At 56.7% G+C, this 27,727-nt stretch overlaps 9 protein-coding genes across 9 annotated transcripts; 8 read left to right on the forward strand and 1 right to left on the reverse strand.

The window, feature by feature from the left end:
• The first annotated feature begins 72 nt into the window (after nucleotides 1–72).
• GGTG_06970 (D-tyrosyl-tRNA(Tyr) deacylase) lies at nucleotides 73–1,353 on the forward strand. Its single transcript, XM_009224792.1, has 5 exons — nucleotides 73–389; nucleotides 454–632; nucleotides 695–737; nucleotides 810–1,003; nucleotides 1,061–1,353. Exons 1-5 carry the CDS (start codon nucleotides 383–385, stop codon nucleotides 1,160–1,162), a joined length of 525 nt encoding a protein of 174 aa, XP_009223056.1. The 5' UTR covers nucleotides 73–382; the 3' UTR covers nucleotides 1,163–1,353.
• A 176-nt stretch (nucleotides 1,354–1,529) lies between these two features.
• On the forward strand, nucleotides 1,530–3,444 carry GGTG_06971 (peptidyl-prolyl cis-trans isomerase). Its single transcript, XM_009224793.1, has 2 exons — nucleotides 1,530–2,182; nucleotides 2,258–3,444. The coding sequence occupies exons 1-2, from the start codon at nucleotides 1,822–1,824 to the stop codon at nucleotides 3,037–3,039; spliced, it is 1,143 nt and encodes a 380-aa protein (XP_009223057.1). The 5' UTR covers nucleotides 1,530–1,821; the 3' UTR covers nucleotides 3,040–3,444.
• Nucleotides 3,353–7,490, reverse strand: GGTG_06972 (hypothetical protein). Its single transcript, XM_009224794.1, has 4 exons — nucleotides 7,202–7,490; nucleotides 7,023–7,110; nucleotides 6,891–6,970; nucleotides 3,353–6,785 (listed from the first exon to the last, which is right to left on the reverse strand). Exons 1-4 carry the CDS (start codon nucleotides 7,316–7,318, stop codon nucleotides 3,732–3,734), a joined length of 3,339 nt encoding a protein of 1,112 aa, XP_009223058.1. The 5' UTR covers nucleotides 7,319–7,490; the 3' UTR covers nucleotides 3,353–3,731.
• A 943-nt stretch (nucleotides 7,491–8,433) lies between these two features.
• Nucleotides 8,434–8,922, forward strand: GGTG_06973 (hypothetical protein; the record flags this gene model as incomplete). Its single annotated transcript, XM_009224795.1, has 1 exon — nucleotides 8,434–8,922. The coding sequence occupies exon 1, from the start codon at nucleotides 8,698–8,700 to the stop codon at nucleotides 8,920–8,922; it is 225 nt and encodes a 74-aa protein (XP_009223059.1). The 5' UTR covers nucleotides 8,434–8,697.
• A 1,625-nt stretch (nucleotides 8,923–10,547) lies between these two features.
• GGTG_06974 (hypothetical protein) lies at nucleotides 10,548–12,500 on the forward strand (the record flags this gene model as incomplete). The annotated part of the gene is made up of 2 exons (XM_009224796.1): nucleotides 10,548–12,247; nucleotides 12,317–12,500. 2 exons carry the CDS (start codon nucleotides 10,548–10,550, stop codon nucleotides 12,498–12,500), a joined length of 1,884 nt encoding a protein of 627 aa, XP_009223060.1.
• Nucleotides 12,501–15,221: 2,721 nt separating this feature from the next.
• Nucleotides 15,222–17,734, forward strand: GGTG_06975 (V-type proton ATPase catalytic subunit A; the record flags this gene model as incomplete). Its single annotated transcript, XM_009224797.1, has 8 exons — nucleotides 15,222–15,230; nucleotides 15,421–15,460; nucleotides 15,547–15,568; nucleotides 15,699–16,449; nucleotides 16,528–16,976; nucleotides 17,039–17,061; nucleotides 17,108–17,592; nucleotides 17,678–17,734. The coding sequence occupies 8 exons, from the start codon at nucleotides 15,222–15,224 to the stop codon at nucleotides 17,732–17,734; spliced, it is 1,836 nt and encodes a 611-aa protein (XP_009223061.1).
• A 1,822-nt stretch (nucleotides 17,735–19,556) lies between these two features.
• GGTG_06976 (hypothetical protein) lies at nucleotides 19,557–20,778 on the forward strand (the record flags this gene model as incomplete). Its single annotated transcript, XM_009224798.1, has 3 exons — nucleotides 19,557–19,884; nucleotides 20,000–20,374; nucleotides 20,498–20,778. The coding sequence occupies 3 exons, from the start codon at nucleotides 19,557–19,559 to the stop codon at nucleotides 20,776–20,778; spliced, it is 984 nt and encodes a 327-aa protein (XP_009223062.1).
• A 550-nt stretch (nucleotides 20,779–21,328) lies between these two features.
• Nucleotides 21,329–24,108, forward strand: GGTG_06977 (cytochrome P450). The gene is made up of 4 exons (XM_009224799.1): nucleotides 21,329–21,448; nucleotides 21,520–22,154; nucleotides 22,229–23,466; nucleotides 23,566–24,108. Exons 2-4 carry the CDS (start codon nucleotides 21,690–21,692, stop codon nucleotides 23,735–23,737), a joined length of 1,875 nt encoding a protein of 624 aa, XP_009223063.1. The 5' UTR covers nucleotides 21,329–21,448; nucleotides 21,520–21,689; the 3' UTR covers nucleotides 23,738–24,108.
• A 214-nt stretch (nucleotides 24,109–24,322) lies between these two features.
• On the forward strand, nucleotides 24,323–26,740 carry GGTG_06978 (hypothetical protein; the record flags this gene model as incomplete). The annotated part of the gene is made up of 7 exons (XM_009224800.1): nucleotides 24,323–24,372; nucleotides 24,615–24,883; nucleotides 24,937–25,159; nucleotides 25,230–25,275; nucleotides 25,340–25,689; nucleotides 25,755–26,113; nucleotides 26,190–26,740. The coding sequence occupies 7 exons, from the start codon at nucleotides 24,323–24,325 to the stop codon at nucleotides 26,738–26,740; spliced, it is 1,848 nt and encodes a 615-aa protein (XP_009223064.1).
• Between the last annotated feature and the right edge of the window lie 987 nt (nucleotides 26,741–27,727).

The raw sequence follows: 27,727 nt of genomic DNA on the forward strand, positions 1-27,727 counted from the left end.
CAACAGGTGCTGGTATGTGGGCCCTCCCGAGCTGGCGTGTCACATGATATCCACCCAGTGTTTCCGTTTAATGCCACACCGGCGCATGCGAAAGCGTGGCGCCTCACCACAGTTTTGTTTGCCGTCTGTTGCTCTAATTTCACCACACGGGCACTGCCACACGGCAAAGCGATCCAACGCACACTCAACCCCTGCCACCTCGGCGGTTCTAAACGCTTCCGAGGTCACAGGCCCTGCGCAAAAGTAAAGACATTTGTGTTATCGCTGCTACCCGGTGACTGTAAAGCGCCGGACACCATAGCAGCCGGGTGAAGGTGGTACAAAAACCGGGAGCCGCGGGCAGTTACCGAGAAAAAGAAAGAACACTGAAAGTCAAAACAAGATGAAAGGTTGGCCGTCACTCACGGCCCCCGAGTTCTGCTTCATGTTTCTCATGCAGCTGCATCTTCACAGTAATCTTGCAGAGGGTCCTGTCTGCTAGCGTCACGGTAGACAAGAAGATAGTTTCTTCCATTGGGAAGGGCATATTGGTCTTTGCAGCAGTGGCCCCTGGAGATACGGAGAAAGAATGCGAGACCATGGCGGCCAAGGTGCTCAAGATCAGGCTTTGGGATGACGATTCCGGCGGCAGAGTTTGTGTCCCTCCTTGCTGTGCCGGCCTAGTTGTTTAATCTGACTCTCGTGGTCGCCACAGTGGAAGCACAGCGTTAAAGATATAAAAGCGGAGGTTCTTTGCGGTACGTCTGTCCCTTACCTGCTCAATCCCTTCGCCAGTGCAGGGGCAAGCTCTCACACCCCTGCCATGTTAGTTTCCCAATTTACCCTGCTCGCGTCAACGAAAAAAGGAAGCAAGCCGGATTTCCACGGGGCCATGGGGGGTGAAGATGCCAAGCGGCTATATCACCATTTCCTCCAGAAGGTCAAGGACGGCTACGAAGCCGACAAGGTGAAGGACGGCGTTTTCCAGGCCATGATGGAGGTGGCCCTGGTCAATGATGGCCCTGTGAGTTTTCCACTTCAAGTCCACAGGGGGTTTCATCTAACAGATACGTGCAAACAGGTTACGCTGGAATTCAACGTCGAGCCCCCAAAGCCGAAAACTCCTAAAGGAACGTCGAGTGCTGCTGAAAAGGTAACGGAAGCTCCATCACCAGCCCCATAAAATGCGGATTTCAGTAGAGGATTCCATTGAGCAGGATGCTATCCAAGAAGGGCTTCACAAATAATACCTGGGTAGACATACATGAGTAGATTACATAGTAGACAGACACATCAGTTCCAGAGCAAACCAGAGCGAAGTCAATCGACCAAACAGACAGCCTGCTTGGCAACCAAAGAATTTCCCAATGCGGTACCTAGTTGAGGTCCATGCCCCACACTGCTAGGCGCTGACCCCACAAATGCAATCGATCTAATATTTGTGCCCCTCATTCGGTAAGTCTGCAAGCTGAGGTGGGGGTGGTAGCGGAAGCTCTGTAGAATCTTCCATGAGAATCCTCGAGGCTCTCTCCCCTCGCCGGTGCCTGGCAGGCGGGCGGGCTGCTTGCCTGATCTGGGCGGGACCAGCCGACCTGTGCTGATTCCTACCATACATAAACATAGAACACCAACAACCTAAGCTACAAGTCCAAAGAGACAACGTCAAACTTGACAACCCCATCCACGTGCTCCCTCTGGTGACACCACACTTGTTCCCACACCTGCTTCTCGATTCGCGCGCATCCGCCTGACTTACCATTGATCTCCCGGACTCGACCCTTCCCCAATCCCCCCCAACAGGCCCGAGGAACAACGCGCGATCCAGCCCACCCTCCAGCCACAATGTCGGCCGACGAGAGCACCAAGGCGCCGCGGAGCCGCGTCTTCTTCGACATCACCATCGGCGGCAAGCCCGCTGGGCGCGTCACCTTTGAGCTCTTCAACGATGTCGTGCCCAAGACGGCCGACAACTTCCGCGCCCTATGCACGGGCGAGAAGGGCGTCGGCAAGGCGGGCAAGCCCCTGCACTACAAGGGCTCGGGATTCCACCGCGTCATCAAGCAGTTCATGATCCAGGGCGGGGACTTCACCGCCGGCAACGGCACCGGCGGCGAGTCCATCTACGGCGAGAAGTTCGAGGACGAGAACTTTGACCTGAAGCACGACCGCCCGTTCCTGCTCAGCATGGCCAATGCTGGTCCTGGTGAGTTTGTCTCTTGAGCATCCGCGGCGCAGTCGCGATTCCAGACTAACCCCGCAATTCTTCATTCTACACTAGCCACCAACGGATCTCAGTTCTTCGTCACCACCGTCGAGACCCCCCACCTGGACAACAAGCACGTCGTGTTCGGCAAGGTCATCTCGGGCAAGTCGGTCGTGCGCCAGATCGAGAACCTGTCCACCGAGGCGGGCGACAAGCCCGTCAAGGACGCCGTCATCGCCGACTGCGGCGAGCTGCCCGCCGGCGCCGAGGTCAGCCAGCAGGCCAAGGAGGCGGACAAGTACGGCGACAAGTACGAGGACTTCCCCGAGGACGAGGAGGGCGCCGACTCGGAGAAGGGCGTGACGGCCGCCCACGTCATCCAGGTCGCCTCGGACTGCAAGGAGTTCGGCAACAAGGCCTTCAAGGCCGGCGACCTCGCCGTCGCCCTAGAAAAGTACCAAAAGGGCCTGCGCTACCTCAACGAGGAGCCCGATCTCGACGCCGACGGCACCCCGGCCGACGCCAAGCAGAAGATGGACGCCCTCCGCTTCACCCTCAACAACAACTCGGCCCTCATGAACATCAAGCTCGCCGCCTGGGAGGACGCAAAGGCCGCGGCCGACAGCGCCCTCCGCGTCAGCTCCGCCTCGCCCACCGACCGCGCAAAGGCCCTGTACCGCCGCGGCCTCGCCCTCATCAAGCTCAGGGACGAGGACGGCGCCGTGAGGGACCTTGAGGAGGCCAGCAAGCTCGTACCCGGCGATGCCGCCATCGCCAACGAGCTGGCCGCCATCAAGAAGGCGTCGGCCGCCCGTCTGGCCAAGGAGAAGGCTGCGTACAAGAAGTTCTTTGACTGATTTGCGTTTTCGTGGAATGGCACGTGGGGATGGAGGATGGTGTGGTCCCATCTAGAAAGCCAGCTCTAGGGTCGATTTTCTTCTAGGTTGTGGAATTCGGTCAGTAGGACGGGGATATAAAGTGGCACGTTTCAGGTGGTTGAGGGTAAAACATGGTGTGAATCGGAGCACGGGAGTCACAGGGTCTTTAAATGGGGGATGTTTGCTATCAGTTCCAGCGCAGGGCGTCAGGGCTTTCCTTTCAATGCATATACCATTATCTCGAACAAAACCGCCTCTATCTGCTTGCCCGACAGACTGCCTGCCGTGCATGCTTATATTGACTTACTTCACATGGAACAAGGGGCAGACTTATGGTGAGAGACCTGGTAGGTAGGTATCTAGGCAGTACAAATTATTGCCACAATTGGCCGACTCCCATAGTGTTATGGTGCCTGGTCAAGCGTGCGGACCATTTCCAGGGCCGAATCAACGCCCAGAGATCACTCATAATGTACAGTTTACGCCAGCAGATAAAGCAGGAACAAGTAGCACTCCTCCAAGGCCCCCCCAGCCTCGCCCACCCGCCTCTATCATCTCTTTTTCTGGCTGTTGCGCCAAGCAAATGCTAGTAAATGAATGGTTCGCCAAAACAGACCTCGACCCTTTTTTTCTTTTCTGTCCTTCCGTACACCCTCTTCCATTACTCCTCATTACTCCTTCATCTCATCCGCCTCAATAAGCCTCCCGAGGATCAAGCTTTGAATGACAAGCTCGTTACTCAGAGTCCGGATCCTCTTTGGTGGCGGGCCAGAGTACGCCACCATCGATGTCGCCGCAGAGTTGGCCGCAGAACCTCGCTTCCGCTTCTTGCTCTTGCTGCCGAGTGATCCAGGTGGGGCATCCGCTGCTTTCGAGACGGATATTGCCGCCGGCGCTTCGTCAAAGAGCACGCCCTTGTCGGTCTTCTCGTCGATGTATACCCAGTCGTAAGGCTGGCCGATGTCTTCCATCTCCTTCAACCTGACGCGTGCCTCCTCGACAGTGAATGCCCTTGTCAGAGACGCTCCCAAAGCCTGGGCGAGGAAGATGTAAGGCGTTGTCTTGGCGGTGTCGGCCCGCTTCATCACAAGCAGGATGTTACTCCCACTGAGTAGCCGCGGCCTTCGGTTGATAACTTCCTGCAGCAAGGCCGTCTTCGCATCGTAGGGGGGCAGGTTCCTCGACCTCATGGCATCGCCAAGGAACGAGGACTGTCCCGCGCACAGGAGATAGGGAGACCAGTCGACGATTTCGTTACTGTCCACGCACGCCGTAATCCAGCGAGCAGATAGACACGGTAGACCGAGTGCTAGGGCCTGCATGTACTTGGTTTTGCGGGAGTGGCCGTCTGCTATCAGGGCAGCGAATCCGACGACCCGCGCAGCGGCTGCGGTGAGCTTGATGTCCGGGTCCGGATTGGGAGCCTCTGTAGGACTGGTAGCAGCGCTTTTCACGTGCTGAACCTCAAAAAGCTCGTCGAAGCCAATCTCCAGCACCCTACCGCCCGACTGCCGGATCTTCTTAGTCACCGTCGCCACACTCTCGGTTCGGCCATTGTACGCGACGCGGCTGCTCTTCCCTGTCGACTGAAACGAGATAGCAAACACCATGCCGTCGAAAATCTTTGGGCCCCGAACAGACCCTTCTGTGACCGGGAGGTCATGGGCCGATAATGTTGAGAGCCTCCCCAGTCGCAAGGTTCGAAGGTTGTGTTCCGGGGCCGGAGTCTCTCCACGGGCGAGCTCGTCGGTCGAAGGTGGAGAGCGCTGTACACTTCTTCGGGTCACACGCCCCGACCTGACGCTTTCGTTCGCTAGAACTGGAAGCGGTTGTGTCGAACCACGCCTGCGAGCCTTTGCACCAGCAGGGGAAGATAGTATGCTCCTCCGACTAGTCTCAGTAGCTGGGGTGGTGCTGCTCGAGATGTTCGGGGTCCCCGTCAAGCTTGTCAGGGCCGAGGTAGGGGGAGCCAAGCTATGGGCAGAACTCTTGGGAGCAAGCGGGGTGTCGGCCTGCTTTTGGCCCAGCACAACGCTCGCGTCGTTTGCTGCTTGAATTTCGGACGCCGATGGCGAGAACTGTGACGTCTTAGTCGCCAAGACCTGTGAGACCTTGTTTTTCATTGGCGGGAGCCTGGGGGACTGCGTGTCGGCAAGGTCACTTGGTATCTCCGGGATTGACAGCGAAGGAATTGCAGGATTGGAAGAACGAGTGGCGGTCCTGGAAGCTGCCCTCTTCGACCTGGCGTCCGGGGGAGGACTTGTTTCTGGGATCGCCTCCCTGCTGGATGCAGCGGCATCAGGGCGGGCCTTCTCCTGCGAGTCTGCAATACTGCTCTGACTTCGAGTAGAGCTATTGCTACCAAACTCATAAGGGTCTTTTCTACGGCCCCGCGCTCTGGGCCTCCTCTGTACAGCAGCGGGGGACCGCGAGCGCGTCGCTTTTTTGTTGGTTGAGGGAACCTCGACCTCATCTTCTTCATCCGGTGCTCCCGAACCTTTCCGCGGAATTGCTAGAGACTTGAGCGTCTTTGGCGCAGCATTTCGCTTTGAGCGGGCTCGTTTCCGGGGGGCCAAGCCTTCCTCGTCACTGGAATTGCTGCCACCTGCTTGGCTCGCCTTTGGCTCCGAGAGCCCCCGCCGTTTCTGGGAGAGCTTCGTGGGTTCGTAGCAGTCCACCGGCTCTAGTAAGGCCTTCTGAGAGAGTGCCTTGGGCCGAGGTGACTCTGGGATTTCAGGGTCTTCTGGTTCGGGTACAGATGATCCGTTCACCAATTGCGTGACTGCCTCGTCGTCCAGCCGTGGTGATGTGGGTGGTGGAAACTGAGGGCTAGATGGGAAAACAGAGGGAGAGGTGTTCAGCGCAGGGTCGCGCCTCCTGAGAGGAGAGGTTGGCGCAGGTTGATTGGGAGAGATGGAGTTGTTCAGGAACATGTCTGGAGATGGCCTGGAAGACGTGGGGCTCATGGCTGCGGGTTGGACAGCAGACGAGAACTGAGTCTGTTTGAATAGATCTGACATGGGGGCCATCACACCCATATTCCTCCCTGCAAAGGGATTTGCCGGCGTTTCCGGCGGCGGCATCAATGACGCGGACGCGACCTGCGAATCGGCCCGGGTCGACGGCCTAAGGCTAAGATCCGGGTCTCCCGTCTCGCGGCCTGCAACTGACTCCGTCTCATCATCGCCCTTGTCGCTGAACTGGAGCCTAACAGCACCATGATCGTCGTCGCTCAAAAGAGAGGTTCGATCATGTGATGCGGCCTGGGCATGGTCCACGAGCGGGGCGGTGTCCTGAAGGCCATCATCGTCGCCAAGAGAGTCATGAGGGAAGTAACGATCGTAACTGCCAGTCCGCTCCTCGTTGGACTGCGTTGTCGATTGAGTAAAACTCATTTTTGAACCAGGAACCGTCCCGCCGTCCAGCGGTGGCGGCACATGGAGCTCGTCTGGTGGTGCGCGGTCTGGCAGAGTAGACAGCGAGACGTCTAGGTTTGCGGCGGTGCGTGATCCATCTACTGCATCCCCAGGCCGGCCCGTAGGACTAACGTTGGGCTCGCCCTTGGTCTTCTCCAGCGGCGGCACGTGAGAATCCGGATGGCCAGCCTGGTTTGGCTGCAGGCTCGGACGGGCGGCGTCGTCGACACACAAAGGTGTGGGTGTAGTATCTGGCCCATGTGACGTCGTTATGAGAGTCGCGTTCTGGCGCGTCTTGGTGCTGGGCGGCTGCCCGTGATTGAGTGTCAGTGCCATCCTTGCCCACAACTAGCGCTGCACAGGACCCTCGCTACACGATTGCCCAAACCAGACACAAGACTGCAGGGAACTTACTGGCATTTGCCCATACATCTTCCGTCGGCGTGCCATCTTGGGTCCCATCACATAGGTTTGCGTGACTTGTAGTCGTAATTCTCTCTTTTGTTTAGCTTCGAACGTTTCTCCGGGTGGATCTGATTTTCTCACCTTTAGGCCTTTGCGCCCGGGCGGATTGTGGGTTAGCCGTTGGGTTCGAGCAGCTTGTGGGGATCGCAGGCGGTGGCGAGCTACCAAGCTGTTGCAAGACAATGCAATTGTTAGCCACAACCCGCCGCTCGATTTCATTCTTGGCATAGGCTGGATGGGCGGGGAGGAGTGAGACTGACTATTCCCACTCCCAACTGGGTTCGGTAACGATCCACGAGTTCTTGAGTGTCCTGTGACTCGTTTTTGCCCTCCATCGCTTTCCGCTCTGCGGCCGCAACGGTTGCGGACGGGGCCATCGGATCACGGAGTGCGGTAATCTTGGGCTTGTCGCTTCGTGGTGATGGCGACAGTGTGGGTTAATCGTGCGTGCCCCCGAAGTTGCATCGGATCAGATTCAATCGTCATTTGTCGGGCAGCACGTCCTGCCACTCAATTGCTTTCTCCATCGGGCTGGCCGAGATACTCGCTCCTTCCCCGTACCATAGAATTATCGACACGGACATTGGAAAGGCCCGACCCGGTGCTTCGATGTCCGTTGCCTGCTCGCCCCGCACCACACCCAAAAAGTTATCATGTACACCCGGGGGACAAAAATACCGCTCGATCCAAAATTTCTGCACAACCCCTGTTACAACACCACCACTTCAACCCACGACTGTGCCATCAATTGTAATCCTTTTTGCGTGCTTTTTTAATATGTTGTAAAGCGCATTTTATTTGATAAGAATGCACTATTCTAGTACTTTGTGTACCACCCGTTGGCGTTTATGCACGCTTGGAATCGCCGGTGCATGGATAAAACCAATGATTCCAACACTTCCTCTTCAATTTCTTCCCACGCTTTAATTGCCGCCCGTATAAGTAAATTACGGGATCGTTCTAATTTAAAAAAGCTCCTTAATTTAGGGTAACGCTTGCAAATCGCCGCCTTTATTATATTCCATAAATTCTCTATAGGGTTAAAGTCCGGCGAGTTAGGGGGCCACTTTACCAATTCAACCCCATGCATTGCGGCCCAGGCCTGCAACCAATCTTGCACTCTTTCTGCCTGGTGAGTTGGAACGTTATCTTGCATAAAAATGGTCCCTGGAAAGCATACTGTAAGTAGGTTTTCTTGCAAGCACTCGAGCACAATCCGGCTAAAAACCCCGCCCTTTTTGGAAAGGGGATTTCCATGCATTGCGTATAAAGTGCTGCGAATATGCCACCCAAAAGCGCCCCAAAACATTTGGCCATGCCTTATAGGCTTTTCTTTAGGCTAAACATGCTTGGGTTCCAATTTCTCGGCCTAACGATTAAAATTAAGCAAGTTAAAAAGGGTTAAAAATAAAGCATTTAGGAAGGGGTTAATTTGCATCTTTGCACCAAACGTACTTCGTGCGATTTCCGCCACCACGCACGATAATTAACTCGTCGGAAAAAACCCATTTTTTCCACGATCGAAGCGGTTAATCAACAAACCGCCTAGCAAATTCTAAACGGAAAAGGGCGTTTTTTGCTATTAATTTGGGCCGCCGGAGTGCAAGCCTCCTTTTAAAACCGTAGAGGTAAAGGGCGCGTTTAACGGTACGAAAACTGCACGATAAATTGCACTACCGCAATAACTCGTCCGGTAGGATAAAAGGCTAACTTTTGACCTTTGCAATAAGCCTTTGCACGTTTTCGTCGGATAACAATGGCGGCCGCCCTGGGCGTGGACGTAAAGTGGCTGATTTTTGGACGCGGTACCGCGACGCGATCCCATATACGCTTATCGCGGGAACATCGTATTTCTCGGCCAAATTGCGACGGGAAGTGCCTAATTCATATTTCGTTGCAATTTTTGTGCGTTTATAAAGGGAATACTCGCCGAGCGGATTTTCCGGACCTCGTTTGGGCATGCTGTTGGTGTTGGAAGTAAGAGGGTAGATGTAAACGCGTCGCGAAAACGCGAAAAAATTGTCTAAGCGAGCGGTATTTTTGTCCCCCCACTGTATGTTGCATTTTCCCCATGTATACATAGTATATTATTTTTTGTGAGCTTTATTTTCTGATATCACTTTCTGTCCTCCTGATATACGTTCTGCCTTTGGCCTTTTCTTCTTCTTTTTCTCCCCTCTCTTGCTCTTAGCACATCTTGTTCCCTGGTTCCTGCTCTGTATGTAAAGTACCAGGTTCCCGCTGCCAAATTCAGCAATTTTGGTTGTAACTGCTTTTCCCCACCACCGTCATTGGTTCCGTGGCTCCTTGCTCCATACAAAGAACCTGACCCCGGTCTGCAGAGTTAATGCAAACAATGGGCCCAATCTCCAGGCACGTTCACTTCTAGAACGTTGAGCCCAGCTCTGTAGGAACACGCGGGTCCAACCCCGATTGCCCAACAAGTCTGACCGGATCTGGTCCCGGGCTTCCAGATGTTTCATCTCCAGGGCATGGAAGAGACAAGGAAAACAAACAAGCAAACAAACAAACGTCCACTTGTTATGTTCCGTACCCCGTTCGCCTGGATGAAGCCCAGGTCTCTGTGTCCTCTTGTTTCCCCGTCAGCTCCCTGCAAGATGCGAGTTTGCCTGCCAGACTCGGTACTTGTCAGACTCCTTGCTGCGTTAAAACCACACGGGTACACCTCAGCTGATCACGCGTCGCGCCGCCTGCCTCCGCCTCGGCCTTGCTGGAGAGGTGGGAACAATGATCGCCTGCCAGGTTTTGTTTTGTTTGGGACATGGGATGATCCCGTCTTGTGCTCTCGCTCTCCATGGAAACCAGCCTGACTAAGGCGTCCTCGGACCAAAAAGCAAGAAGCAAGGCGACAAGGCACGGATCCCCTGGCCTCGACCTGGACACAAACCATGATGGTGTTTTGGTATTTCCAAAGTATGGCGATGGAAAGGCTCAGCTGCCTAGCTATGTGCGTAGCCTAGCGAGCCTGGCTAGACCAACGGGACGGGCTGTCGCTGGTGCACCTGCAGTAGCGCCGCAGGGCGAGGCCAATGGCGGGTGTGCCTCGCAAGGCGGGGCTCCCTTGTTGGTGGTTGCGTTACCGTGTTGACGACGGTGGGGCCATGCAAGGATGTCCAAATGAGTCTCATCACAACACCCTCGCGTTTACTTAAACCAAGCCAGAGCTGCCAGGCCTCTCCGCGTGCATTTCTTGTCCTCAGAGAGGATTCATTGGCTGTCGGTCGAGCAGTCTCCCCCAGTTTTCACAATCCCACGACTCTGCATCAAATCCGCTGCCAGGCTGTAGCGCTACGCAGAAAACACGCTCATTTCGCCTTGACTTCTCCCTTGTCCTTCACTTGCCCGCCTTCTCCACACAAAATCAGCCCCTATTCGACAGCAACCCACCCCCACCCTCGTTATTCTACGGCCTCACTCGACGTGCGTCTTGCTGACCGCCTCTTGCGTGGCCGCCCACAAGCCTCCGCTGAATAAAGACGGCTTTTATCTTATTATTATCCATTCTTTTGCATCATTTCCAGGGGAAGCGAGGCTCCCGGACCGATGGCTGCTCCCCCACTGTTGTGCTAATTTGCCTCCTTCTTCATGACCATCTCCCTCCAACGTATCTGTCTTTTGTCGACTTGTCCCAACATCCTTTTTTCAGACAACCACCTGAGGCTCTTCAAGGTCTACATCGCCACTCGGAGCAACATCACAACCGCCCCTCCTTACCGATCGCGCCAGCGCCGCACCCAAAGCGCCACCGTCCTTGCTACACTACACAGGGCAAAACGGCGCAGCAGGGTCTCTATACCCATCCGCAACCCCGAGTTCTTCCAATCCGCCTCTCGCGACATCTTCTTGTCCAAGGTCCTGCCGAGGAGGCTGTCGCCTCGTCTGCATCCCGATCCCAAGCCTGTGACAAAGCGACCTGCAACACCGCTCGCCACGCTACCCACCATGGAGATGCCACTTCAGCCGCGCCCAGTTTCCGGGCTGGGCTTCGATCTCGACGCCGAACGGCCTCCATCTGCGTGCTCCGACGCGATTCCCCGTGGCCTGCAGTCACCCCACCGTATACAGCCCTCAGTAGGACTCGACGACCTTCTCGAGACCCGGTCCGCCCGCTCGAACTCCGCGGCGTCACGGAACCCCAATAGGCTGTCCTTGACTCTCCCCATACCCGTCAACCTTCCGACCGCCACACCCACACGACCTTCGTCATCAGTAGCACCATCGTATCCCGCCACCCCCGCCGAGACACCTGATCTTATGTCCCCAGTCGACCCGAAGGATTTCATTGCAGCTATCGCCTCACAAGAGAGACGCGTTCTCGACCTGCGCGAGGAGCTTGCTCGGGCAGAGCGGGAGCTGAATGTGCTGAAGAGGAATTTCACTCATACCGAGCGCACCAAGAAGGCACGGGAGACCAGAACTTCACAGAGGATGCGCGATATGTCTATGACCCTTATCGATATATCCACCTCAGACGAGGATACGGCGGCAGCGAAGCGCAGCGCCGAGCTGGACAGGCGGAAGGCTATCCTTCTCGGCATGCAAAGCGCGCCTGGCACGCCACAACTGCCCCAAGAGTCCAAGAAGAAGGTTTTCCAAGGAGGGCACATGCGGACCTTGTCCCTGTTGTCACCAACGAAGACCGAGCCAGGAGACTTCTCGGTGCACGAGGATGCCGTCGACCAGCTCAAGACATCCTCCAAGGAACTTGATGAACAATTCGCCAATATTGTGCGCTATGCACCCATAACCCCGGCACAGCTTTCGAAACGCGCCTCCTGGGCCCCTCGCTCTGTCCAACACCAGGCCACGAGCGGCGTCAAGCAGATTGCTGAAGACCTCAAGATTGGGCTGTGGACGTTCGTCGAGGATCTTCGACAGGCTACAGTTGGCGACGAGCCCATTACGGGCGTGGGCCAGCCCATGCGTGGTCCCCACAGTGGCTCACGGCCTGGAAACGGCTCCTTTGCCGACGACCAAGGGACTATTCGGCCATCCGTGCAGTCGACGCGATCACAAGCAACTACGGCGTTCGAGGACGACAGCTTTGGCAGCCCGCTCCAGGAGGAGACCGGGAATGCTAACCGCCACCAGCGCAAGACCTCGAAGGCGGAGAAGCCCAAACGCTGGTCGTGGACGCCCCTGACGGTCGACTCTCTGGATGACAGCGACTGGTCCAACTGGGACATGCCACCTACCAAGTCGCCGCGCTGGAGCGGCACCACCATCGCTGGGGATGCCATTCCAACCATCCCGGAAAAGACCGAGAGTGAGGCGGCTGCGGCTCAGTAAGACTCACCGCTCTGTTGACCAAAGCTGGCACACAAGTGGCTGACCTGCAGACTCGCCCTGAACAGAAAGGACTGCGATCAGGTTTTGCAGCCGGCGGCCAAGCTCGACGAGCTTTCTTGGCCTGTGCTCAACGGCCTGACGCCGGGCAAGCTCAAGCAGCACGCGTCTGAGTACATCAAGGAGTGGGAAAAGAGCCTCTCCCCGCCAGGATCAGTCCTCTTTGCGAACGACGAGATCAATGCCGCGTAAGCAGCGCCTGGTATACGTCATGGCCGGTTATTGTTTGATTGTTCACGTGTGTTTGCGTTTGCCCTTCAGCGTTTCGCAACGGCTTATACATACCACGACTCTATGTATCACGACCAAGCCCTTGCGACTTTTTCACGACTGACGGAGCATATTATTCTTATGTATTGTAGTATCTGTGTGGGAGGTTTATCTGAGCCGAGCAGGAGTGGAATGGGCCTGGTGCACCCCCTTGGCTATCGGCGGCCATTTTGTGGAGTTAGGTACGGTTATATAGAGCCATGGACGTGGCATCGGTCCTGTTGGCTATGAGTGGTCTAGATTATCGCGGCATTTCCTTTTGCAAAGAGAGCAAGATAGCGAGGGGAGATGCGCATTAATAATGATAATGATGACCATGATGTGGATTTGGCAATGGGGTTGTTGCTTGTATACTTGTTCAGCGTGCCACCACTTGCTTACATCTATTATTATCAATGCGTATTTCCTCTCGTTATCCTGCCTTTGGCTTGCGCGTGCGCCGCACCATCCCCGATCACTCTAGTAGCACGTAGGATTTCAGGAGCAAGTCCTCGCAGTAGACTGCACAAATAAAGTGGAAGGCTGGCAAGAAGTATACCTTTGCTACCAAGAATGTCGAATAGGGGCAGGATTCAAGTATTGGAAGTCCGAGTTCATTAACCTAAGGCACCTTTTTCAGCCCGGACACTTCGGACCTCGGGGCTCCCCTGATACTGGGTCGCCAAGCCAGAGCCAGGAAGAGGGGTCGGGGTAAAAGGCTGGCATAGCGCAACTCCCCAGGCCGGGATTGTTAGCTTGCCGTGAATAGGGGCCCAGCCGAGCGACGGTCCCGGCCTCCTCCGCCGTCCCCAGGCCCGATGCCTCGAAACCTAGCAATCCCCTTGGGCCAATCCTACTATCGAGCTGGGGCGGCTCCACTCAGAGCTTCCGGTCACTCTAAACGTGCCACGGGCGGCGAGATCGTGCCCAGTGAGGTCACCGGCTCAAATCTCCCACACCCCTCTGCGCATATAGACCTCGGCGATTCCGGTGACCGGGATACTGGCAACGAGAGAGCTTCGAGAACCAAGTCGATAAAAGTGAGGTGCAAGCCGGCAAGAGGGAAGATCAGACCGCCGAGGAGCAGGTAAGCAGGAGCGAGTCGCTGCTCGTCGAGGAGAAGGCCGACGAGGAGATGGCCGGCGAGAAACAGTCTGGTGAAGTGCAGGAACCGTAGGTCGGTGGAATAGAATCCTTGTTTGGTTCCTCTAGCCCCTCAAACTCAAATAATTAGGCAAACAGGGCCCAAATATTGAATGTTGTGAGATCTTGTGTTTTCAACTTACATGGTGTATAAACCACCAAACTCCATTCCCTTGCCGCATCGCTTTGCTCTGCACAGCCTCGAGACTTTTGATAGGGATGTCCCCGCTCGCAGGAAGCAAGAAGCAAGAGGTAGGGAACTGTAGAGAACAGGAACGAGAGCGTTCAACTTGCTAGACCATATAAGCGTCTATCATCACCTTCTTATGATATTTATTGATCTCAACGTCCATATACGGCCCAACATGTCAACAGATTTAGGGGTCATTGCTTGTTCATATTGGGATGGTGGTGTGTAGTTACGAATGCGATGTCGGGGTGGCGTTGCAATGGCATGGCCGGTTAGCCTGACTGCTTCTATTCAAGGGGTGGTGGAAGGGATCCAAGCAGATGAAAAGGTTGAGGGGAGGGGTGACCATCCATCCCCACCCGCGTTGTTATTGTTGTTGTTGCAGCTGACATGCCCCTGCCTTGCTCCCAATTAAGACAACGACGGCCTTAGCGAACAAGAGCCTCAACAGCGGGAGGAGATCTGCACCACGTCCTTCTCGCGACTGATTGAAACTCGGAACATCCTCTCTTGTGACGTGAGCCAATCAACAGGACAAAAAAGAAAACCCACAGCCGCCAACGAAAAGTCGGCAATTGAGCCAATCGCAGCAAGCGGTCGACCGCATGCAGCTTGGCCTGAAGCCCCGGCTGCGCGCGCGCCCCAGCCTGGTTGAACTCCTGGTGGGTTCGGCAGGCGGTCAGGGCTCTGATCAGGACGGAGGAGAAGGAGGAGAGTCGCGGCGGCCGTCATCATCGCCCGCGCCACAGCAGCCGTTGGCAGCAGCGGGCAGGGGCGCTGATTGGGGCAGCCTGTATCGGAAGGCGTCTTGTAGGTCTTGTGTTCTCCCCCCTTTCCATGTTTGCTCTGGTACTTTCTGTTTGTTTTTTTGTACCTGTTCTTATCTCTTGACATATCCCCCCCCTTTTTATACCATTTCCCACTGATTTCCACGTTTCATCGTGTCCTACACCCTCCATTTCGCCGTCTTCCTTCCTAACCAACTTGCAGTCAGCGCGGAGCACAGGCCCCCACTTGGGGAACGTGGTGGGGGAGCAGCTGCGGCGGCAGCCCCACACGCAGCAGCCCCGGAGCCGGCTGCCAGAGAGGAGCTGCAGCTCCAAGTCCTGGCGGCAGCTTCCCGCCAGCCACTGCCAATTTCTCACCCACCCGCATCACCATCCAAGCTGCCACAACCTCCCCAAGCAGCGCCGCCATCCCCTTCAGACGCGCCCGATTCTCCTGATCTGCCGCAGCCCCCGATTGATATTCGCCTGCACCCTCCGTCATCGCAGCTGTCTCCCGAGGACCGGATTCACAGAGACCGCACCGCCCGCAGCACTAGCCCCAGCATGGCTCCGGTAAGCCTCGGCCTTTGTTCCTACCGCCGGCGTTCGTTCGGCTTCATGTTGGCCCGCGCCCGCCGCCGCACACAATAAGCTCCGCGGCGGCGACGACACCGGCTACGATGGATGCCTCGATACAGCTCACCAGAGCTCTGCTATGGAGGCGAATATGATTGCTGACCGCCGTGGCTTGCGCCGCTTGCAGAAGCCTCCGCAGAATGGCGAGAAGCCAGAAGGTGAATATGGTAAGTCAACCATCACAACCACCCTCTTTAGGTTCTACGATGAAGCTTCTCTAGCCTCTTTCTGATACCATCTTTACTCTCCGCAGGCAAGATCTACTCGGTATCAGGGTGTGTGATGGCGCCTCTGCTTTCCCCCAAACACCCCCCTGCACTACGTTTGTTTCGCGCTGGCGCCATGTGCCGGCGCTACGTCATGCGCTCGATTCGTCGGTTAGGCTGCTGACCGCGTGTGGGACAGACCCGTCGTCGTCGCCGAGGACATGATCGGCGTGGCCATGTACGAGCTGTGCAAGGTCGGCCACAACAACCTCATTGGCGAGGTCATCCGCATCAGCGGCGACCGCGCCACCATCCAGGTCTACGAGGAGACGGCCGGTGTGAAGGTCGGCGACCCCGTCCTCCGCACCGGCAAGCCGCTGTCGGTCGAGCTCGGACCCGGCATGCTCAACAACATCTACGACGGCATCCAGCGCCCGCTCGAGAAGATCGCTGAGGCCGCCAAGAGCATCTACATCCCGCGCGGCGTTGCCCTCCCCGCGCTAGACCGCCAAAAGAAGTGGGATTTCACCCCAACCAAGAAAGTTGGCGACCACATCTCGGGCGGCGACGTCTGGGGCACCGTGTACGAGAACTCCTTCATCAAGGTTCACAAGATCATGTTCCCGCCCCGTGCCAGGGGTACCATCACCAGGATCACCGACGCCGGCAGCTTCACTGTTGTCGACAAGATCCTCGAGGTCGAGTTTGAAGGCAAGAAGACCGAGTACGGCATGATGCAGACCTGGCCCGTCCGCGTGCCCCGTCCCACCACCGAGAAGCTGTCAGCCGACAGCCCCTTCATCGTCGGCCAGCGTGTTCTCGACTCCTTGTTTCCCAGCGTCTTGGGCGGCACCGTCGCCATCCCCGGTGCCTTTGGCTGCGGCAAGACTGTCATCAGTCAGTCTGTGTCCAAGTTCTCCAACAGCGACGTCATTATTTACGTCGGCTGCGTGGGTTGCCCCTTTCCCTCTCTGCCCCTCCTCTCCACATTGTCTGACCTAAACCTAACACTGACACGAAATCAACAGGGAGAACGCGGCAATGAAATGGCTGAAGTCCTCAAGGATTTCCCCGAACTGGAGATCGAGGTCGAGGGCCGCAAGGAGCCCATTATGAAGCGTACCACGCTCGTCGCCAACACGTCCAACATGCCCGTGGCTGCACGCGAGGCATCCATCTACACGGGCATTACTCTGAGTGAGTACTGGAGAGACCAGGGAATGGACGTGGCCATGATGGCGGACTCGTCGTCGCGCTGGGCAGAGGCGCTGCGTGAAATCTCGGGACGTCTTGGTGAGATGCCTGCGGACCAGGGTTTCCCCGCCTACCTGAGTGCCAAGCTCGCGTCCTTCTACGAGCGCGCCGGCCGCGTCAGTGCCCTCGGCTCCCCCGAGCGACTGGGCAGTGTTAGCATCGTCGGTGCCGTCAGCCCACCCGGAGGCGACTTTTCGGACCCTGTCACGTCGTCCACTCTGAGGTAAGCGCAATCAACGCCGCATCGATTGATCTTCTTGACTCTAACACAAACGCAAACACTAGTATCGTTCAAGTATTTTGGGAAAGTACCCGCGCAATCTTTGACTTGGTGAAAATCGGACTAACAGCAAGTACAGGGGCTGGACAAGAAGCTTGCGCAGCGCAAGCATTTCCCCTCCATCAACACCTCGGTGTCTTATTCCAAGTATACGATGATTCTTGACAAGTGGTATGAGAAGGAGCACCCCGAGTTCCCGCGTCTACGTGACCGCATCAAGCAGCTGCTCTCAGACTCGGAGGAGCTCGACCAGGTAGTGCAGCTTGTCGGCAAGTCGGCGCTCTCGGACCCAGACAAGATTACGTTGGACATGGCCACCCTGATCAAGGAGGATTTCCTGCAGCAGAATGGGTACAGCGACTACGATCAATTCTGCCCTATTTGGAAGACGGAATGGATGATGCGCCTGATGATGGGATTCCACGACGAGGCGCAGAAGGCCGTCGCGCAGGGCCAGAGCTGGTCCAAGGTCCGCGATGCCACCCAGGAGCTGCAGGGCAAGCTAAAGAGCCTCAAGTTCGAGGTCCCGTCGGACGGCGAGGACGTTATCTGCAAGAGGGTCAGTCAAATCTACGACGCTCGTCTTTTCTCCCTTGCTCGTGGCTTGAAGAGTGTGCTAACAATTTACATCTTGTTTCCTACAGTACGAGGCAATCAACAGCGAATTGCTGGAGAAGTTTGCTGCCGTGATGGACGAGTAAAAGTAAAGTTACGGGCATCTTCTGTTTTGCATCTATGTTGAGGGTTTCCTTGTCTCTTGGAGGGATTGGAGGATGAAAGTGCATATTTCTGTTTGTTTATAGGGGCTGTCTGTGTTGGAAAGAAGGTGTGTAGTACAGACTTCCCCTTCAGGATCGATCTAGTCCAACAGTTTCTAGACATCTCCAGCTTGACGATCGTCTCTCTTACCTCGGCCATTTACTGCGATGTGCTCACTTTCAGTTACGGACGTGTCGCAGCAACAAGAACTGACGTAAACGCTTGTGACATGCTATCATGCCTCCTTATGAGATGATGGTATAGGTGTTGACCGGAAAAGCCCTGGCACTAGTGCTAGACTAATATTTGAGTGACAACATGGTGTCCTAAGACAACTAGCCGAGCCAAGATTTGCCACTCGAGGATGGGGTCGACGAAACAACCTACATCTTTGTAACCCAATATGTAGCCATTGATCCTGTTCACAGTCATGTCTCCGGTCGCCTTCGCTGAAGAATATAGCATCTTCTAAGTTATGTAGTTTCCTCAACCTCTAGGCTTGCTCCGCTTTGCTCTCCCACGCCATGCCTAAGAAGCGGTCTGTTCGGGTGTTCCTAGATCGCACCGAGCGACTAATGAATGAAGAAGAGACATTCAGGGGGAGGAGGGCACCATTTAATACCTGCCTCATGCAGGTATGTCTGCACATGTGCACGTCGATGACGCCTCGTCATCGCTCGCGTGCGGGATCCCCAGCCGAGCACATCCGGCCAGCAGAACGCGCCTACATCCTACGCAACCGGCATGGCCGCCCTGGCCCAGCTCGCATGCTGTAATCGAAGCTAGGCGGTGTGGCGACGCACAGGATCTTGCTGCCTGGGCGCCCGGGCTGGGCGCGCGCCGCTCGATCTGCTCGGTCCTGCGTAGCGCATATGCTGACCGTCGCCGGCGACGAGCTCACAGGAGGAGGGGTCGGGCGCAACTGACAATCTCGTGCGGCCGACTTGGGACGATCTGTTTTTTTTTCCTTTTCTTTGGGGCCGACTTAGTGTTGATCCCGTCGATCACGCCGGACATCCGGAGTGGTAACAAGCAAAAAAAAAAAAAACCAGCCTGTAACGGGTTCCTTGTGATCTTCTCACCGAGTTTTTGGAGGGCGGTATGGTATGTTGCCCGATAGATAGGTACCCTAGGTTGTCTCGCTAGCTGAGACCTGAGCCAGCACGAACAACAAACCGAGCCCACGCCAAAAGCTGTCTTGCGGAAGTAGTGAGCACCTGGAGATGCTAGCTTACTCGAGTTCCTCTCGATGATGTGAAAATAAGCTAGATTTTAGGTCAGTATTGCGAACGGCTATGCCGTCTTCTGTCACAGGTCTCGGCTCGACCGCGGCATTTCTCTAAGAATGGGTACCTCGACTAACCACATTGGTGCTCGGACTGTGTTCGTTGGGAATTGATGATAACCCGGGCGGTGTATTGGGAATAACACGGTCCGGGCCAATATCGCCGTGGGCTGCGCTGGATCAAAAGGAAAGTTGGGATGATTCGTCACAGACCAAGATGGTCGCATAACAGGTGCGAACGCTCACGCAAGGTCTATCAAGGTCGGATGACCATGGCACTCACCGCAGGTCATTTCCCCGTGAACCCAACTCCTTATAATCTCGCTGGAACACCTTTCTTGGTGCGTCCTGGACTGTTGTTGGTTTAGCTAGACTCCTCCTCGAAGAAGCCAATTCAAAAGAAAGCATCGTGCTGTACCTATTCCGGACCCCACCCGTTTCCCCAAGGCCGTCCATCACAAGCCATGAACTCCCCAACCATGAAGGTGCCGGCCGCCGCCCACGTCGAGTCGGCCGAGCCGTTGACGACGATGCCAGCGCCCAAGAGCAAGACCAAGGTGACACTCGAGGGCACGCAGGGCACGCTGCTGGCGACGCTCTACGCGCGCTACCTCGACGCGGGCCTGGCGCGGCCCGTGCTCGGGGACCGGTGGGCGGCCTACGTGGTGGACCAGATCGAGTGGGACTGGGCCCGGTTCCGGTTCAGCAAGTTCTTCTGCTACCTGATGGGCCTGCGGGGGAGGCAGGTGGACGAGTGGACGGCCAGGTTCCTCGAGAAGCACAAGGACACGGGGGCGACCATCGTCCGTAAGTCCTGGTGGTGATCTTCGGGGGAGGGACCCGTGGCGGAGAAGTGATTCGAACGAACAAGACAAGCAAAACATGGGGATGGCATACTGATAGAGAAAAACAAAACGACTAGATCTGGCTTGCGGCCTGGACGGCCGTGTGTACAGGTTCATGGACGCCAACGGCGGCTGCCTGCCGGCCAAGATGCGCTGGATCGACGTGGACCTCCCGGACGTGGTGCCGCTGCGCAGGAAGCTGCTGCCCAAGCCGCGGGCGTCTGCCGAGACGGGCGGGAGCTACACGCTGACGGCGTCGTCGGTGCTGGACCGCGACTGGCAGCAGTCGATCCCCGCGGATCGACCGACGCTGCTAATCTCCGAGGGTCTGGCCTTCTACCTCGAGCCCGGGGCGGGACGGTACATGTTCCACGACCTGACGGAGCGCCTCCGGGGCGTGGGCGGCGAGGTGGTGCTGGACTGCATTGGTAGCAATGTGGTTTGGTGGCAACGTGAGTTTCTTTTTGGGAGGGGGGATTTGTGTGTGTTGTTGTGGCCAGCATTGCCTTCCATCTCCCTCCCTCTTTGGGCAAGAAAACCAAAACGTTTTGCTGACATTGGGGGTGAAGTCAAAGGATACAACATCTTCAACGCGGTCAAGGCCGTCAACGCAAAATTCACCTGGGGCATCGACAGCGGGCGCGAGGTGGCGCAGTGCCACCCGTCGCTGCGGGTCGAGGACGACCTGATCTGGGCGCGGCTGCCGGGCACGAAGAGGATGGACTGGCTGAACCGGTTCCTCCTCTGGCTGACGCGCGGGCCAGTGCCGACCATGGGCCGCCTTGTCAGGCTCTCGTTCGAAGCCGAGGGGAAGGCGCCTGCTGCCGTGGGGGGTGACGATGAGGCACAGCAGTGAGGCAAAGGAAAAAGGGGGAAAAAAAGAAAAAAAAACGCGGATAGAGGCTGTGTGGAATGGACATGTATATATTGTTGCGGCTTCTATTGAGTGTATGACTGGAATGAACGTGATTGCTTCGGAAAATGTCAGCCCGATGCGATTGGTGACGGGCGCCCTCGTCCCGTCCCGGGACCCTGCAGAAGGCCAGGCCATCATCCATAATTAGCCGCCAGTTGGGGCTCTCGGTTGGAGTCGCTTGAGGAGGAGGACTGGACTGATGGCTTTCACGACCTGCAGTCGGCCGATGGAAGTCGATGCTTCCGGCTGGCGCTTGGCATCACTTGCCACTGCCGCTGCCGGCTTCCGATTAGATCAGGACAGATGCCGGGATGCAGGAGGTTGAAGCGGCAGCTGAAGCGAGAAGGGAGAAGGGAGCAGGATAGGTCTAAAATCTTGCGCCACATCTCACTCCAATCTCACAAGGTCAATCGGCCACGTCAGCCACCACCAGCTGCAGCTGGGGAAAATCACGTCCATGCTGTCCCACCTCGAATCGCCATGCACGACAGAGGCACACGCGAGGCCCGGAATAGCCTCAAAGGCATTTTACAGATTTTTACAGTATTAGAGAATGCTGCTGGCACAGGAAATCCACCTCGGCCTAGAGCCAGAGTGATGAACACGGCAGGTGAGCCCCCCCGTCAATGGCAATGGCACAAGATCGACTAGCCCACGGAACCACACTAACCTTAAAACAAGATAAACGATAAAACGGGACACATCCCTGCAGAGCAGTGGCTTGGGATCCAGCCTACCCTGGGCCGTTGGCCAGCTTCCCCAGCCGCCACGACCCGCCTATGCATGCCCCTTGTTTGACCATGCCGGGCCCCGTGCGTTTTGTGTTTCTGCCATGATCGGGCCCGTCGGCAATGGAACGGGCGTCTCTTGTCTCTGTCATCATTCCCGTTCCCTTCCGAGAGAGGCGTCCTGGATCACTGCTGGAATCGGTGGGATTTTCTTTCGTGCCCGTCCTCCTTTTTTCGCTTCAGTCTCTTTGGTCGCCGAGCGCCAACGTCGACGTTAATTCACCCCTAATCCACAACCACCCTGCCCCGATCTCGCCTCGCCGGCACCGACCACGTTCCTCCAGCAGTCGAAAGATGGCGGGCGAAAATATCCTGGTCGAGCTGCTCGGCCGCATCACCATCGCTCGAGTCGTCGGCGCTGTCCTCTCCTTCATTGTCATCTCGTTCATTGTCGACATCGCCCAGCTGCCAAGGTATCCCAAGTCGATTCCCCGCGTCGGCCATGGCTCTGGCATGATTGCGACTGTGAGGAATTGGCTGGGTTATGTATTCCATTTTCCCGAGTGGGTGGATAGCGGTTACAAGAAGGTGAGCAGGCTGGCGGTCCAAGTTACCTAGATATTCGCGTGCCTCACGAGCGGCTGCTGACTGCCGACCCGCAGTATTCCAAACATGACCGAGCCTTTGTTGTGCCGTCGGCGGCCTCGCGCCCCCAAGAGGTCGTCGTCCCTCCCTCGCAGACGGCCTGGATGCTCGAGCTGCCCGACCGGATCCTGTCGTCGGCCCACGCGCAGAGCGACGTCATGTACAGCGAGTACCAGTTCCTGGGCCGCCAGTACGCCACCGACGCGTTCCACATCCGCGTCGCCCACCGCAACTTCTCGCGCCACCTGAACGAGCTCATCCCGTCGCTCCAGGGCGAGGTCGAGTCGGCCATCGACGACGCCTTCGGCACCGACACGGAGAACTGGACGTCGCTGAACCTGTGGGAGGCGTGGCTCAAGATCGTGCCCAGGACCACCAACCACCTGCTGGTGGGCACCGAGGCGTGCAGGGACCCCGACTTCCTCAAGAGCATGGTCGACTTTGCCGACGTGGTCGTGATCAACAGCTTCATCCTCAACATGGTGCCCAAGACTCTGCAGCCCATAGTCGGGCGCGTGATCGCGGTCCGGAACTGGTGGCACTACCGCAAGGGCTTCCGGGTGCTGGAGCCCGTGATCCAGCGCAGGCTGGACATGATGGCGCGCAAGGAGGGCGGCGACCCGGCGCTGGACCAGTGGGAGCCGCCCGAGGACTTCTTCACGTGGGCTATCCGCATGGCTCGCAGCGAGGGCCGCGAGGAGGAGCTCAACCCGGTCGCCATCTCCAAGCGGCTGATCCCCATCGAGTTCGCCGCCATCCACACGACCGTCATCACGGGCCACTTTTTGATGCTGGACCTGCTGACGACGGACCCGGCCGACGGCGTCCTCGACGGCCTCCGCGACGAGGCGGCGCGGCTGCTGGCCGACTGCGGCGGGCGCTGGACCAAGGATGAGCTCTGGCGCATGTACCGCGCCGACAGCGCCATCCGCGAGAGCCAGCGCGTCAGTACCTTTGCCACCTCGCTGACCAAGCGCAAGGTCATGGCGCCCGAGGGCATCACCAACCCGGCCGAGGGCTGGCACGTGCCCCAGGGCAGCTACCTGATGCTCAACCTCGACGGCGTCCAGCACGACGGCGAGGTCTACGAGGAGCCCTACCGCTACGACGCCTTCCGCTTCTCGCGCCCGCGCGAGGAGTTCGACGCCCGCCCCGCCGACAACAGGGACAACGACGAGTGGCTGCAGCTCAAGAAGCTAGGTATGGTCACCACGGGCGACAACCACCTAGCCTTTGGCCACGGTAGGCATGCTTGGTAGGTTTTTTTTCTTCCTTTTTTTTTTTCCTTTCGCAGGAGGTGACGTCCCTTCTTTGCCATGCTTTTAAATGCTAACTCGACGAATCTGCTTCACAGTCCCGGCCGCTTCTTCGTGGCGCACGAGATGAAGATGATGCTCGCCCACATGCTTCTCAAATACGAGATCAAGCCTCTGACGGACCGGCCCAAGCCGATATGGATCGGGCAGACGATTGTGCCCCCTCTCGACGTCAAGATCCAGATCAGGAGGCGCAAGGGGACCGTATGAGCCGCTCTAGAAACCGATTGCCGCACAAACAGTCAAAACTCTCTTCGCATGGATGCTTGCATTCATTACCATGTATTTTTATGTAGACTTTTCCGGCGTTTGGCAATGGAGGCTGCATGTCAGATATCAGGGGCTAACATTAGCAGTTGTGTCCCTTGTTAAAAATCTGTGTGAAATCTGTCGCACATGGCCATTGGGTTCGTGAAGCAAACCACTGCGTGCGCACGTGGGCCGTGGCGGCGGGTTGGGGTGAGAAGAGTGACAAAGGAACGTTGGCTTTGCCTTCTTCCCTCGTCATTCCCCATTCTTATTTAAGAGCCCAAGACTTCAATTGAATTCGTCGGGAAAATTGACCGGGCGTCTCTGCTCGCGGGGGTTGTTCCTCCGAGAGTTGGGCCATCGTTCCTGCTGTGACACCACTCTCGTTCCACAGGTTCCTGAGGAAGGCACCAGCTGTAATCCTCCTTTGCAGTTCCACCTCGCACTTCGCGTTCCACCCACTTCCACGTCACCAAACTCACAACAGGAGCCTGAACTGGGCGCAGGCGGTGCAAAAAGGGGAGCGACCAGCAGACGGCCGTCAACATGTCGACTTTCGATGGAATAATCAGAGAAATCCCCGACATTCGAGGCAAGTACCCCTGCCCTGCAGCATCCCGTCCTGCAGCAGCAGCAGTGACTAACGCACGACATTTCCACCCGGCCAGTCGATTTCTTTCGCCAGAACCCCAACAGGCGCCCGCCCCTGGCGTGTTTCCTCAGTCATGTGCACAGTGACCACCTGGCCGGCCTGGAGTCTCTCCGTTCCCCCTTGTGAGGCTGAATATCCGGTTTGGAAACAGACATGCAATCGCTTTCTAACCCAACTTCTCCACAGCGTCTACTGCTCAGCCCCGACCAGGGAGCTGCTCCTGCGGCTCGAACGGTACCCCTGCCGTATCAACTATGCCAATGGCATCTTGGAAGCCAGGGTTCAGACCTACAAGCACCTCAAAACCCTCCTCAAGCCCATCCCGCTCGAGACGCCCACCACCATCGAGCTGGAGCCCGGCAGGAGGCTGCGCGTGACGCTGTTTGATGCAAACCACTGCACCGGCGCCGTCATGTTTCTCTTTGAGGGCGACGGAAAAGCTGTCGTTTACACTGGCAAGTCACCTATTGGCCCGTTCACTTGGGCGCCATTGCTTACGGTCTTGCAGGAGATATCAGGAGCGAGCCTTGGCACATCAGTGCCATTGCGCGAAGTCCGTGTTTGCTGGAGTATTCTTGTGGGATAAAGACTCTGGACAGGATATACCTGGACACGTCGTTCATTGACGACACCCATTTCCCGCCCAAGGCAGACGGTATACGGGAGCTGCTGAGAAAAGTAGCCCAGTACCCAGACGACACGGTTTTTCACTTCCGAGCTTGGACATTCGGGCGAGTTCACATTTTCCCCCTCACTCGGGATCCAGCTTCGGCTGCAGCTGTGTGCTAACCCCTCCTCTAGATATGAAGCCGTGTGGATTGCGCTTGCCAAGGCCTTGCGATCTCAGGTTGGTCGTGTTTCAGCCCTTGTTGGTCCTACATCCTTCTGACAGCCCACGCTCCAATTAATAGATCCACATCGATAGCTACAGGCTCGGCCTCTACCGATCGTTAGCGCCCAAAGACAGAAACATGGCGCAGTTCCATATGGGACCTGAGGTTCCGGCCTTGGTTGGCTTCATGTGTGGCAACACCCCACACCCAGGTTGCCTCACCGACGACGAGACGGTGCGGCTTCACAGCTGCGAGAAAGGGAACCAGTGCACCACTACGCGCAACCCACAGGTTGTTCATATTGTGCCCATTATAACCCGGCTACCGGATGGCAGCGAGGTGGCCGAAGCTGGCGTTGGCGGCGGCGGAGATGATCTAGAGCGTGAGGCGGAGCTTGATCCTTCCTCCGTACAGGATTTTCTGGACGCGTACGATAATCACGCCCGTGACTCCGAGATGTCCCATAGCGTGGAAACACTGACAGGATTTGCAGCCTATCACATTATGCCGGCATCTCGGAAGAGGCGAAGGCCAAGATCGCGGAGCTTGTCGAGACATCCATCACCACCGGACGCAACGCCAGCCTAGACATCGACATCAGTTCTTTCGACGACAACAATCAGACGGATCTCGCCAGTGCTCTGGAAAGGAGTATGAAGCCGTCGGGGCAGGGCGGCTATGCGGTGCCGAATGTCAGCGTCACCGTTGGCGGCGCCAGGTCGCTCCCCAAAACCATCACCTTCCCCTATTCTCGGCATTCCTCATATTCGGAGCTCTGCCACCTGGTCGAGAAATTCAAGCCAAGAGACGTCTGGCCATGCACTGCCCATCCTGCGGAGTGGATCAAGCACGGTATGTCGTTGCCGCTCTAGGTCGGTGGGATATTCAGCGGTTCAAAGGTGTGAGGCTGACTCCAACTTAACCCTAGGCATCAATATTAGGAGCCTCTTCGGTCACTGCTGCTCAGGAGAAGTCTTCGAATACGATAGCCAGCTGTCACAACTGGCTCCAAGACTGCAGGTCAAGCGGTCTGAAACCCAGGAGACTCGGGCGACCCGGAAGTCGGACGCAGATGTGCTTGAGGACCTGTTGGATGCACCTCTGACTGTGGCTTCGAGCACTGGGATGCTGTTTGGTGATGTTGGCGGCGTCAAGCGCACCTCCGAGGCCATCACGACTCCGTCTACCAACACAGGCCACAAGCGTAATTTCGCCAAATATGCCGAAATCATTTATAGAACGGCCGATCAGATCGTGGGCGACGACGAGAAAGTCGGCCAAAACGACTCGCAAGACTCGACAGCATCGGATGCGGCGTTGCAGATCCGTAGGGCGGCCTTTGAAGCCGCCGCCGGAAACATGACAGTGGGCGAGCACATGCCGATAGGGTTACTCTCAGCGACCGACAATCACGCTCGCCCAGACATTGAGCTCGGAATGGTTCGAAAGCCGGGGCGGCAGTTGCTATTTGAGAAATGAGTGACTCATGCTTCGGCATCCCGGTTGGCTGTGGAGACGAGGCAGACCTCGAGGCAGAAGACAAAGCAGCTCTTTTCTAGATTTCCTATTTGAGCTACCTAAACGACACACAGACATCTCTTTCGCGGGATCCCTTGCCCCTGCGTCCCGACTTGTGGCGTTTCTCAGCCCCTAGATCATTTCCGCTCCTTCCTCTGGACTAGTCCCCGCCAGATAACGGCACCATCCGTGATGGTGCTAGGCTTGTTGCTGGGTTGGGAATGCACTTAGAAGATGAGATTATCCCCACCAGATTTCATTCTCATATTGCACACAATCCGCATCTCTTCTGCTCGTATCTAGCTACTCCTATAGACGACTTGAAAGAAGTTTAGCTGCCGCTTATGAGACAACGGCCCGGGGTTTAGCAATCGCCAGTTTGCTTATGAGTGCTGCCTTGGTGCTCAACGCTTCAAGGCTCGCGATTGAAAAACCCTCCCGAGCCAAGAGTATAACTGCTGGACGTCGTCTCGATTACTCGAAGCACATGAGAGAACGCGCGGCGTGTTGTGTGCGAGCTTTCTGGCCCCGCCCTCTTCCCCTCCACAACAGGCGATCTCCTCCTATTTAAGACTCAAAGAAAAAAAAAAGGTACCACTCCTAAGATAACCGTGTGATGGATTGTCTCCATTGTGAGGCACACACCATTCCCGAGGAGGATTTCAGCCAGGTTGCCATTGGGCAAAGCAGGAGGGGAAAAGTTCAGCTGTCAGGGGTCTGGCGCTTTGCCAGGATTTGAAGGTCTTGGCCTGTCCTACCCCCTCCGTGAAGCCACCATGGGGACGCGACCGTTGTCCGACGCCCGCTTGGGCTGAAAGACTAAGGCTGCTGTTAGGGGCACGACGAGATTGCCGCCTTTTCGGTCGCTTTTTTTTCTTTCGCTGCTTTTCTTCTTCTCTCTTGTCGCGACGCGGTCCCTCACCTTTCACCTTGAAAATCACTGTCTCT

Source organism: Gaeumannomyces tritici (genome assembly GCF_000145635.1).
Source record: "Gaeumannomyces tritici R3-111a-1 unplaced genomic scaffold supercont2.3, whole genome shotgun sequence".
In the NCBI taxonomy this organism is placed as follows: domain Eukaryota; kingdom Fungi; phylum Ascomycota; class Sordariomycetes; order Magnaporthales; family Magnaporthaceae; genus Gaeumannomyces; species Gaeumannomyces tritici.

Coding starts and splice junctions, on each gene's coding strand:
- GGTG_06970 (XM_009224792.1), top strand. Junction 633..694: donor ATGACGATTCCGGCGGCAGA/GTTTGTGTCCCT, acceptor TGGTCGCCACAG/TGGAAGCACAGCGTTAAAGA. Junction 1,004..1,060: donor CCCTGGTCAATGATGGCCCT/GTGAGTTTTCCA, acceptor ACGTGCAAACAG/GTTACGCTGGAATTCAACGT.
- GGTG_06971 (XM_009224793.1), top strand. CDS start 1,822: ATGTCGGCCGACGAGAGCACCAAGGCGCCGCGGAGCCGCGTCTTCTTC. Junction 2,183..2,257: donor CATGGCCAATGCTGGTCCTG/GTGAGTTTGTCT, acceptor ATTCTACACTAG/CCACCAACGGATCTCAGTTC.
- GGTG_06972 (XM_009224794.1), bottom strand. CDS start 7,318: ATGGCCCCGTCCGCAACCGTTGCGGCCGCAGAGCGGAAAGCGATGGAG. Junction 6,971..7,022: donor CCGGGCGCAAAGGCCTAAAG/GTGAGAAAATCA, acceptor AACAAAAGAGAG/AATTACGACTACAAGTCACG. Junction 6,786..6,890: donor AGATGTATGGGCAAATGCCA/GTAAGTTCCCTG, acceptor AATCACGGGCAG/CCGCCCAGCACCAAGACGCG.
- GGTG_06977 (XM_009224799.1), top strand. CDS start 21,690: ATGGAACGGGCGTCTCTTGTCTCTGTCATCATTCCCGTTCCCTTCCGA. Junction 22,155..22,228: donor TGGATAGCGGTTACAAGAAG/GTGAGCAGGCTG, acceptor GCCGACCCGCAG/TATTCCAAACATGACCGAGC. Junction 23,467..23,565: donor GGCCACGGTAGGCATGCTTG/GTAGGTTTTTTT, acceptor TCTGCTTCACAG/TCCCGGCCGCTTCTTCGTGG.